Genomic DNA, 12,339 nt, shown 5'->3' with positions numbered 1-12,339 from the left:
CTAAAAAATAGTTCTCAGACCCTTCCTAGTCTCTTCTTAAGAGGTGCCCATTTTTAAATTCCCATTAGGATCAGTAAATTAATGAATTCTGTCCTATGTTTGTCCGACAGGGAATATAATCTGTCCTATGTTTGTCCTACAGTTTTTTATGGTTTTGTTTTATCCATTTATTTAATAATGAACCATTTTACCTCTTGCTGAGGAACACCAGCTGTAGATATTAGTATAAACAGCATAGTTTTGATTTTGTTTTTGACTTTCAATGATGCAAATGGAACAAATTCTCATCCAAAAATGTCCCCGTTTGTCCGACATATTTTAAGATTTTTCCAACTTATAAGTTAGTTTTTGAAAAATTTAACAAAATGATATACTTTAATTGAAGATCTTATGAACTGTCAGAGAAAAATTGATACATTTATTAACTAGGCCTTCATATAAAAGGAAAATATTCAATTTTTCAATGTCCTGTTACGTCCAACATAACCTCTGTCCAACATGCTATTTAGGTCTAATTTTATGTTTTCTGACTAAATAACTATCTTTTTACATGTAAAACCCTAAACTAGAATCATTCTCCTTTCAGAAAATCATGTTATTAAGATTGAAACAGCTACTTTTAAAATCATACATGTTGTCACACAATAACAACACTATACTGAATACTTAGCCATATATGACTTAACCCTCTCAGTTTTTATTTCTAAACTGACAGATTTTAACATGTGTCATTTAAGGATGCATCATATCATATGTATGTAAATTGCAAGCTAAAAGTACATCAATCTACTGGTAATGATTCAATTAGACTTTAGACTATATATATATATAGTCTTTAACATACATGTATTTATAATCGAAAATGGAAATGGGAAATATGTCACAGAGACAACAACCCAACCAAACAACAGAAAACAGCAGAAGGCCACCAATGGGTCCTCAACGATTGCCCCTAAATAAAAATGTGTACTAGTTCAGTGAAAATGGACGTCTTATTAAATTCCAAAACATATAAATGAACACATACAAGATTATAACGAAGGCCAGAGGAAGTAAAATTTTTGACATATTAAATGACTCATTTTTTTCCAGGATTTATTAGATATTTTCATGTGTTGATTCAGATTTGTTTCCTCATTTTGTGTTGTAAAGTATTCATTTTTCGTTTTGTCATTTCCAAAGTTATTTTCAGTTCTTATCCCAGATAAGTTATCTTTTTCCCAATTCCTCTTTGAAATTTGTTTTACTCATAAAGAAACAAAATTCACAATCTTCTTTTTAAATTATTGATAATGAGGCTATTTTGTTTTGTTATATTGAGATTTATAGTTATATGACATTTCAAAATTACTATAATTACACAGAAGTATGGAATATCATTAGAAATACGATAAATAAAAAATACAAATGAGCACTCAGCATATGATGTCTGCAATACAAAGCTTGCAGCGGTGCTTAAATATGTCAAATCATAAATGTCGTCAATAATTTGTACGTTAATGACAGAATTGCACCCAGAGCTAAATATGTAGGGCAATGTGATCTAAGATTACTAGATCAATGTATCATTTCAAACATTTTTCTCTTAATTAAGTCAAATTATATTCTCATATACTGTAAGTAACAAAATAACTGCTCTTTTATATAATGATATAAAGAAAAAGGCCTGTTTAATTGTGATTCGTATGGTGTAAACTTTAATCCTTATGCAATTTCCATGAAAATACTTTAATGTACGGTGTAGAAAGTGGTAAACCAGTAAAAATCATTTGTTGATCACTAAATGGCTTTTGATTTTTTTTGTGTTGCTAGACTGCTGTCATACCAATGCAAGGTATACTCTTAAAATGAGTGTGTGGCAAATTCCATAGAATTTTGTCAGATATTGGAATCTTGAAGACCCCATGCTAACCTCTACATGCATGAATCTTTTGGTTTTTTGTCTTGTGTTAATTTGTAGCTGTCTAATTGACTGTTTAAAGAAAAGTTTCCTTACTCCTATATATACACATTTTCATATGTTACATATAGAGATTTATTGCAAGTTTTAACAGTTTAATAAATTGAACTTTTTTGTTGCTGACAATCGATCAAGACACTTAATTGAAAATCTGCAAGACAGGCACAAAAAATAACTACATTGTAGTTTATCAGGATGAGAATGAGGTTTAAGATGGGGTTTACAAACTTATAAATAGTGGGCTAAATTTACAGAAAAATGGACCAAAACTATAAAGAATACAGAATAATGGAAAAAATATATAATTTTGAATAAGTGACCACTGTTTATTAAAAGAAACTGGTAGATACAGGAAAATTCCCAGAGATTTAATGTTTTAAGCCATTGACCCATATGGGTGTAAAATGCTTTTCAATATAGTAATATATTATAATATAGACAAGAAAAATTACATTAAAAAGTAAACAATACAGAAATGAAAGGGGTATGTTTTATGCTATTTTAAGAATCCAGTTAAACAGGAAGTAAATCCTCAATAAAGTTAATGTAAAATACTTAAAATAAAAATATTAACAGATGCATTAAGTATATAGAGAGCAATGCTGTTTCATATCAATTTCAGAGATTTCAAAGAAAAACTGCGATTTTTTTTCAAGTCTGTTCATGAATACTTATATCCAGATATAATTGACATAATAGCACTTCTGTTATCTCAGAATGATCATGATCTACAAATACACAGTTTGTAAAAGTCTTTTTCTGTGTATTGATTTTTATTGGGTCATTAGACTTATAATGAGGATTCGTGATGAACTAGTTATTGATCAGAAGGTCATTGGACAGGAGACAGACAGGGTATTGCCCCATAATAAAAAGTAACCTTCACCTTCAAGTTCTTTGTGTTTCAAATTTACTTACACAAAAAGTTATGGATTCATTTTTTTGTTCTTTTCATGTACAAACAAGTTCAAAGACACTTTGACTTTTAACATGTAAAAATTGATCTATTTAGAAATGGCGTTTTTTTATACCAATTTTATAGTTCTGAAACTTGAATTTGGCAAAGATAAAGCTACAAATGTAGTTGTATGAATCTAATACATATAAAAATATGGGATTTATTTTGTATAAGACAGCAACATAAAAATGCAAAAAAATCCTTGGCCAGTTTTTAGCTTCTTAGACTGAAAAGTTTTTACTGCAACTACAACTGTAAATTAACTAGAAGTTGACAAAGTAAATAATTTTAATTTATATTTGTGCAATACATTACACATTGAACTCATAAATAATACATGTATAAAACATGTACATGTAGATGATTTATGTATGTGTGTTTTTTTAATTTTGTAAATAGTATGGACAGGATATGGTTACAAAAAAAGGATAGTTTATTTAAATAGGCCTGAACTGATAGTAGTCAATTTTAAACTTTTAATTTCAAATTAAAGGTGACTGCTAGTCTGTCGGCACAAAAACTACATTATAATCATGATAATGAAAAATTTATTGGACGTCACAGTATAATATGACACTTCAAGTATAAAGCATGGTGTCTTCTTCGACCTGGTGTGGGTGAAGTTACCAAAAGTCGTAAAACCTTAATCATGATTGAGATTTCTGTCAACAAAGGATTGCTGTGGTTTACCATGAAATAAAATCATAACATAACTCTAACCAAACCAACCAGAGAATGATATATATATATATATATATATATATATATATATATATATATATATATATACACATACATGTACATCCACATTTAACAAGGAATTAACTACATGTATTTGAATCTGGAATGATTTTGAATTCTGGAAAAATTTATATTAAGAAATGTATGATGAATATTAAACTTACTTAATGAGGGTTAGACAATTGCACGCATATAGCTATAAGGTTAATTTTAATAATACTTTACAATCAGGACAATGATAATTACAGTTTTCATATAACAAACCCACCTAAATTTGGTCAGTTTTCATTTGTAATCCTTATCAGTTTTCCAAAAAGTCAAAATTATTCCAGATTTGATTAATTCCTTGCATTGAATGACTGTTACATGTACATGTAAGATTAATTATGTATCTATAAATAGACTGACATAATGCTCCTTGAGCATATATATGTACATTAGTACCCGATTCAAAAAGATCAACACAAAAAAAGGCAATTAATTAATGACTTTTAAATTCTAATAAATATCTTAAATGTATTGTTACAAGACTCAACATTTTTACAACTTTTTAAGTGTAAAATATATATAAAATTGAGAATGGAAATGGGGAATGTGTCAAAGAGACAACAACCCGACCAAATAAAAAAACAACAGCAGAGGGTCACCAACAGGTCTTCAATGTAGCGAGAAATTCCCGCACCCAGAGGCGTCAACATTTTTGCTTCAGCTGGCCCCTAAACAAATATATATATACTAGTCCAGTGATAATGAACGCCATACTATATACATGTAGTTAAAATCTCATTGCAACAAAATTTTTGTAACCTTGTATAGCTTCCTTGTTAAGTACACCAATTATTATGTAGTTTTGTCCAATAAAATATCCATTTTCGTACATGTATAATGTATTGATAAAAATATGATAAGCTTTTATGATTATGCAACAAAGAGTGTTTTTTCACATGTAAGCAGATGGTATGCATGTGTATTCACATGTTAATATGCATTTTATTGATGAGTCCTAGTATAGACAGAGATTTATTGAAGCAATTTCCAATGTAATTTTATGCAATTTCATGCATAATTTATAAAAACTTTTTCTTTGAATTTTAACAGTTGTATAAGAGTATAAAATGCAAAATCCGATTCAATATTGTTGCACATACATGTATACATTTTTGTACATGTATGATTTACAAAATGTACACATGTTAATATATGCATACACATGTACATGTATGATTTACAAAATGTACACATGTTAATATATGCATACACATCATGTACATGTATGATTTACAAAATGTACACATGTTAATATATGCATACACATCATGTACATGTATGTACAAAATGTATGTACCAGTATGTTTATAATTAACAGCTGACAACACTATCTTATATCTGCATTCAATATTGTTGCACATACATGTATACATTTTTGTACATGTATGATTTACAAAATGTACACATGTTAATATATGCATACACATGTACATGTATGATTTACAAAATGTACACATGTTAATATATGCATACACGTCATGTACATGTATGTACAAAATGTATGTACCAGTATGTTTATAATTAACAGCTGACAACACTATCTTATATCTGCATGGTACATTTTGTAAAATACATTCTTTTAATTCACAGCAAATTGAAATTATTACATTCTTAGCTAGGGGAAAATATATGAGAATATTTCTCAAAAGGGAAATAACTTTTACTGAAGAGTATCATAAAAATAATTCAGGGCAGTCTGTGCCAAAGTAACTTTCAGTATCACACATGTCACAGCATAGTCACCCAGCTGACCTTATCACAAATACATTGGAAACTTACAAATGTCATTTTGCCAAATTGTAAGAAGAGTCTGAAAGGCCTTTGGATCTGGGCAGCATGCCGCATTGCATGTTGAATGAAAATGCGTAAAAATTACTGAACCAAAATATCATTTTACCGCTGATCTATGTTCTTATGAATTTCTTGATATAAAAAAAACAATGTTAATCTTGGATTCTTCTGCTTTTAGGCCACAATTAAAAATATTTTGGTTTGCCCAAACCCTACTTAAAGGTTGAGACAGTGGGTAGGTACATGTAGGTAGGCATTTTCTTTTTTTTTTAAAGATAAATTGAAGTATTGGTGTTTATTAGTCTTCATGCCTATCTGATTAAAAAAAAACTTCTTCAAATCAGGACAATAAAAGAATTTGAGTAGGCAGCTTTTTTCTGGGTAGGTAGCATTTGGACAAACAAACCTATTCTTTTTTATGGCCTTATTTATTTTTTTACTTAAAAATTTAACATGCAGTCAATAACCTTGTAACATACATTTTTTTGTACATGTACATTTTTTTGGTCATTCTGACCTTCATGAATTTTTATTTTCATTTAAAAAAAATCTACTAATGTATATGCACATTGTAGAGAAAATAAAATGTAAATGTCAACATCTATATGTAGAACATTGATTAAAGGAGTTATGGAGTAAACCTCAATGACTGCAGGACTCACTGAGGCAGCAACCAAACACAAATCTAACCAAAAGATATCAAGAAGGACTGGAAGCAAACAGTTTATACATACATTTTATACAGGTATAAATTGATTCGCTGCACATGTTCATTTACTTCTTAAATATATCTGTGTCAGTGTATGTGTGACAACATTAATTGTCAGAAAGTTTTCAAGAAAAAGCTTAAATATTTTACTTTAATATACATGTGTCTTTACACTCATAATATTACAATGTACATGAGGAGACATTTTCTCCAGGGTCCAAGAAAGGGGTATAACATTGAAGTCATGGGCTTATTTTGATCAGTATAATTAATATGATTTACATGTTAAAAAGTCAAAGTTGTACAGAACTTATGTTGTATATTGTAATATGTATAACCAGTTTTAAATAAATCTTTATGCTTTTTAAGTATAAATGCCACTGTTCAATAAAAGCATAACCATGATGATTGTACAAATGACTGAAATGTACATCAGCACCTGAGACTACTATATATAACTAAATGTACTGTGTTATAGTAGTCCTAGTCAGCACTCACAATATTCATTGTGACTATTTTCCTAAAATTTAAAGACATTCAAAATTTCAAACAGGACTGTTCCTTGGTTAGTGAGGTAATTTCCCTCCTCAAAACTGTAAGAAAACAGTTGATCTGTTCCTTTAATATGAGGTTTGTGATGTGGCTATCCTCCTCAAAACAATAATAACCAAGGGGGGACTGGATTCTATGTTGAACATTTTCTTCATGTATTTCAGAGTAAATAATCAAATATCACGAACCCTTATCAACCCTATTGGCAATACATTTACTATTCTTTTCATTAAAATGAAAAATAAATGCTGTTTAATTTTTTGTGTAATTTTACATTTATCACACACCCTTTATGTACCCCATCACAGATGTCTTTGTCCGTAAAGTGTAAAACTGCAATGCGAAATTTGAGAAAATTTAGAATAAAACTCAACTTACGCATTGTTCACATCGATTTTATCATGTCTTGACGACCTTCTCCTTCTTTTTGGTGGTTCACATCCCACAGAATTCCGCTCACTACGAGATCGAAGTGCCGGGGTAGACGGTTTTGTGAATGAATTTTGTTTCAATAAGCCATTTAGTTTATGATTTTTTTCTTGAAAAACACTTTTATTTTTATTGCATTCAAGAGAACTTTGGGTACATAAACAGCGATGATTTAATCCATTTTTTCTGCTATATCGTTCCAGTTTAGAGACGCTATGTTCTTGGCTTTCTTCACTATCTTGTCCACAACTTTCCATGCACCCGACCGCCGCCATCTTTGAACTCTCGCCGTGACGTCATTCATTTTCGTAAGGAATCCCCTTTTCAAAAGGGGTTTTCCCAATATGGCAGGTGCTAGATTGACTTCAATTTGCCAAATTTAGAAAGCTTGATATCTCTGAATGGTAATGTAATGAAAACATATCATATCACGGTTGATGAAGTTCATATTTTTTCGAAGCATCTGAAAAGTTCTATATTTTATCAAATTGATTTGAAAATATTTGAACGTGGAAATATTTCACAAAAATCATTGTAAATAAATCACAAAATATAAGAAAATACAGATGAAACTAAAAAAAACCTGCAGATAGCATATGCAGCTATCAAGGAAATATGGAGCAAATGTCCTTTAAAAGATCATTTCAATACACACTCAAGCAGTATGTAAAATTCAGGGATGACAGAATAAAAGTAGGTTTTTTGTCCTTCTTTGGGCAGTAAATTGCTTGTGAAAGGGGCTTTAAAGTTTAAACAGGGCATCTGTTTGGTCGTGCAGGTGGTCAAAGTATACAGCTACATTGTGCTAGAATGGGGTCTTAAAATCTGATGTCTAGTGTCGGGCAGTAAAATGCTTGCTGAAGTGCCCTGTAAAATAGTCCAGCCCTGGCCTCAGTGACTTATTTTCATTTTTTTATTTTTTTTGTTGTCACTGAGTCCAGCTCGCCCTCCATTGCCTTCAATGGTGCAAGCTCCCGGGTAGATTACCCGGGGACGATAGAGACAATGCCAGAGCGCTCAAGTACGAAAAATGTATCACAAATGGTAAAACTTGATAAAATAAACAATTTGCATACCTGAAATGCTTGTACACTAAATGGAAACTCATCTAAACAGAAGGAAATCCCTTGCAGTCGGAGCTGTGGAGATCTTGTTTACATCAGCAACGCTATATTACGGAACGTGACGTTTCTACGCTATAACGTTAGACGAAACGAATTCAATGAATCGATAAAGATTTTCAACGTTTAAACTCGTATAAACACGATACCGAATGGCATATCTCCCGATTTCTAAACTTTTTGGCACACTTGTATTTTGAATCGAGTTACATCAGTATAAGTCATTGTATGCAAAAAAAACTTGGGTCACCATTTTTGGTCTTGTAATTTTTATATAGTAAATCGTCAATTTTTGCGACAAATTCACATATTGCTTTTTATCCATCAACAGAGTTTAAAAGGTTGTTTAATCCGGATCCAGTTCCAAATATCCACCACTCATCATAATATTATAAAGAGAGTTTTTTGAAGGGGTATTATATATAACAAGTGGGGTTTGGTCTCGGCATTTTTTTTTTTTTTTTTAGTGTATTTGAATTAACCTTAACTTGCATAATTGATTTACGTAAAAAATTGACAAAGTAAACAAGTGTTTTTCATCGGAGGAATGTTCACACTTGTAAGTGTTTTGAGTCAGGAATGAGAACACTAGCGATACTGTTGTAGACCAGGAATGATTAAACCAGATGTGCTTTTGTACCAGGAATGATTACATTAGTGATTGTGTACCAGGATTAATTGCACTAATTATTTTGAACCGGTATTCATTACACGAGTGTTTTAGATCCATACATTGATGAAGTGTTTTAGTACTTGTTTTAACAAATGATAGCAGCTGCACAATAACGTTTATTTGATGAATTAGATTTTTCTATGCAAATCAATTAAATCATATGATTTGAATTGTCACTAATTGTAATATTCATATACTTGATTGCTGAAGTTTTTCTGTGCACTTGCGTTTCGGTTGACTTGGAGATAAAATCATATCTTCTTAGTAATTATGTCAAATTACAATATCTATAGCTACATATCATAAAACGATAGATTGATTCACACAATTTAAACTGGTTTCCTGAAAATTATTCTAATTTCAAACCATATATGTATATGTAAACAATAAACCGGTCAATATAAACAAAACAACGATACCAAGATTGACGCTTTCACACTTTTTACTTCTAGTGAAAAAGAGATACCCGGAATAAATACACGGTCGAATGAAATTACGCTAACATATGCACCCTCTATATAAGTAAATCACTCCGCTCTAAAGTTCCAGTTTGAAATTGTGCATGTACGACATGTAAGCCGGGGTCTGCGTTTTATTTTATATCATGTATCATAATGCCAAATCCAGCAACCTGTTATTTAAAAAAAAAACCACAACCTGACGATATCTTATTGTATATCCCATATCTCCATTTATTCACACAAAGAAACACCAACACTAAAAAAAAATCCCGAAACCATATCGGTTCTATATCGGATTTCTTCTGTACAGAACAATGAATTTCAGAGACTGTTTTAACTTGGAAGAGGTCTTGGAATACAGGGAAAGTTATTCGAACACTAACCGTTTGTTTTCCATGCTAACAAACTCATTTCTGTATGATCATGAGTTTCAACGTCTGCTTGTGTTTTACTTTTTTCCTAATTCCATCCGTATTCTTTCAGTCCAATAAATTTCGTTTTTCTATTTTTCTAGCGGTGTCTTTTGTTATAATTTTAAAACAGATGGGATCAACGAAATTGCATAAATAGTGTTACAATTCCTGGATTTTCACACATCAACTTGAGTTTCTATAAATTAAATTCCTACTTTCAAAAGAAAATTTCATAGGGATACGGCGTGCATTATAAATGAGAAGTTTTTGCAAGAATATAAATGAGAAGTTATTGCAGCCAAGAATAAAAATAAAGTGTTAAAACTCAGTTCGTAATGGATAAGAAGATATATACATACATACATACATACATACATACATATATAGATAAATCTTGCAGATGCTTAGGTATCAATAGAATATTTAAAATGATATTTTTGAAGGTCAAAAATGAGCAGAATATTCCGGGGAAAACGATAAAGCAACCAATGTCAAATAACCGTTACGTTTTGCATCAAATCTGTCGGCTCTCTGCATCTAGGGAAATTTAGTTAAAAATGTCACATAGTTACCAAAACAAAAAGAATTTTTATTTTCTAATAATTTCGTAATTAAAGAACTTGCTGCATTAACTGGGATGTATGGACGTTTTCCGCGGGTAAAAAAACATTCACACCTGTAAAGGAATGTTTTCATAGTTGGCCATATCTTCTAGGACTAAAAAACTAGAATCTAATATAACTCGAAGGATTATTCCATTTCTTCGTAAATTTTCAGTCAATAACGGGACAATAAGAAATATCTTCATCAACTAATCATTACTTTTTTTATTTTTTAACAATTTTTCAATCCGAATGTTAACGGAGATGGTCTGGCCCGGATACGATTTTGGAAACTGGACTTTGAAAATGATTAATCACAATCCAAAATACTTTATTTTGGTCTATATGTTAATAGCGGGTATGTGTTTCTTTAAGTTGAAAGAAAGAAAAATGTATTAAATTGCATTAAACTCAAATGTTAAATTGAATACACTAATAAAAGACTTTAAGTGAAAAACAATTTCAGACTTATCATTCGCTGCTTCAGTAAAAAAAAGACTTAACGCGTTGAAATATTAACAAGAGCTTTAAACAAAATGACAGAAAATGAAAATCGTCAGTATTAAAGTTGTTCTTCATTTTGCAGAGGCGGATTTAGGGGGGGGGGGGGGTCTGTCGGCCGTACCCCCAAATTAAATATTCGGGATTTTTCCTTGAAATTCGGGATGAAAAATAGTTAAAAAAATAAAAGTGTGATGATAAATTAATGAAGAAATTTATTATTATAATTGTCCTGTCATTTACTGAAAGGAACCATGATATGTGGAAAAGTTTGAACTGATTAATTTGGTTTGAACTTTCTGTTTCTGCCGGGAACTGAAGAAAAAAACACAATCAGTAAACTTCAACTGAACAACAGAAGGTATACATATAAACATGATTAAAAGTGTCATAATTTACCAGCAGCATTCAGTGCCCTAAGGTCCGCGTTTGAATAGTTTGAGGTGCAAAATCGTTGAGTTTAAACGTTGAAAATCTTTATCGATACATTGAATTCGTTTCGTCTAACGTTATAGCGTAGAAACGTCACGTTCCGTAATATAGCGTTACCGATGTAAACAAGATCTCCACAGCTCCGACTGCAAGGGATTTCCTTCTGTTAAGATGAGTTTCCATTTAGTGTACAAGCATTTCAGGTATGCAAATTGTTTATTTTATCAAGTTTTACCATTTGTGATACATTGTTCGTACTTGAGCGCTCTGGCATTGTCTATATCGTCCCCGGGTAATCTACCCGGGAGCTTGCACCATTGAAGGCAATGGAGGGCGAGCTGGACTCAGTGACAACAAAAAAAATAAAAAAATGAAAATAAGTCACTGAGGCCAGGGCTGGACTACCCTGTAAAAGGGCTTCTGTTTGGTTGTGTGGGGTGCGGGAGGTTAAAGTATGCATCCATATTGGGTCAAAATGGGGTTGTGACATCCGAAGTCTTGTATAAAGAAATTGCTGGTACTCTCTGTATGTTATGAAGGTGGCCTGTTCGTGTTTTAAATCAAAATGTCTGTCCATATGAAATTTGACCTCATATTCCACGGGCAGTATAAATTTTCAAGATCTCCATACAAGAAAACATTTATAACAGGACCTTTCTATTGTATTATGTTTGTTGTTTATTGTGGATCTCATTGGGGTCTAAACCTGACATGGGATTGCAGATTTTTTGTAAGAGTAACAGGTGAAATCAAATTATTGTGCTGTGAAAACTGGGATTAAGGTCTAGCAGGACACAGGAAATTACCAAAAAAATGAGAATGGCTAAGGTAAATAGTATTAGCGGGATATGGGAATCTGACAGAACAGTAAGCGGGATCCGGGATTAAACCCTCAATGAGACCCCCTTTATTTGTTCTCATCCTGAACATGGACATTTGTCACTGGAT

The 12,339-nt window shown here is 31.4% G+C and overlaps 2 protein-coding genes across 2 annotated transcripts in view; one reads left to right on the top strand and one right to left on the bottom strand.

Moving 5' to 3' along the window:
• The window catches only part of LOC143049945 (zinc finger protein aebp2-like), a 43,045-nt gene extending 35,555 nt beyond the window's left edge, over positions 1–7,490 (bottom strand). Inside the window, exon 1 of the mRNA XM_076223720.1 lies at positions 7,138–7,490. Coding sequence (XP_076079835.1) covers positions 7,138–7,463 — 326 coding nt within the window. The 5' untranslated portion in view covers positions 7,464–7,490. The remainder of the gene's footprint in view (positions 1–7,137) is intronic.
• Positions 7,471–12,339, top strand: part of LOC143048880 (uncharacterized) — a 33,973-nt gene continuing 29,104 nt past the window's right edge. Inside the window, exon 1 of the mRNA XM_076222750.1 lies at positions 7,471–7,592. The gene's annotated coding sequence lies outside the window, so the exon portion shown is untranslated. The remainder of the gene's footprint in view (positions 7,593–12,339) is intronic.

Source organism: Mytilus galloprovincialis, chromosome 10 (assembly GCF_965363235.1).
Source record: "Mytilus galloprovincialis chromosome 10, xbMytGall1.hap1.1, whole genome shotgun sequence".
In the NCBI taxonomy this organism is placed as follows: Eukaryota; Metazoa; Mollusca; class Bivalvia; order Mytilida; family Mytilidae; genus Mytilus; species Mytilus galloprovincialis.
Note: the sequence above shows the minus strand (reverse complement) of the source record. Positions and strands in the feature narration are given on the sequence as shown.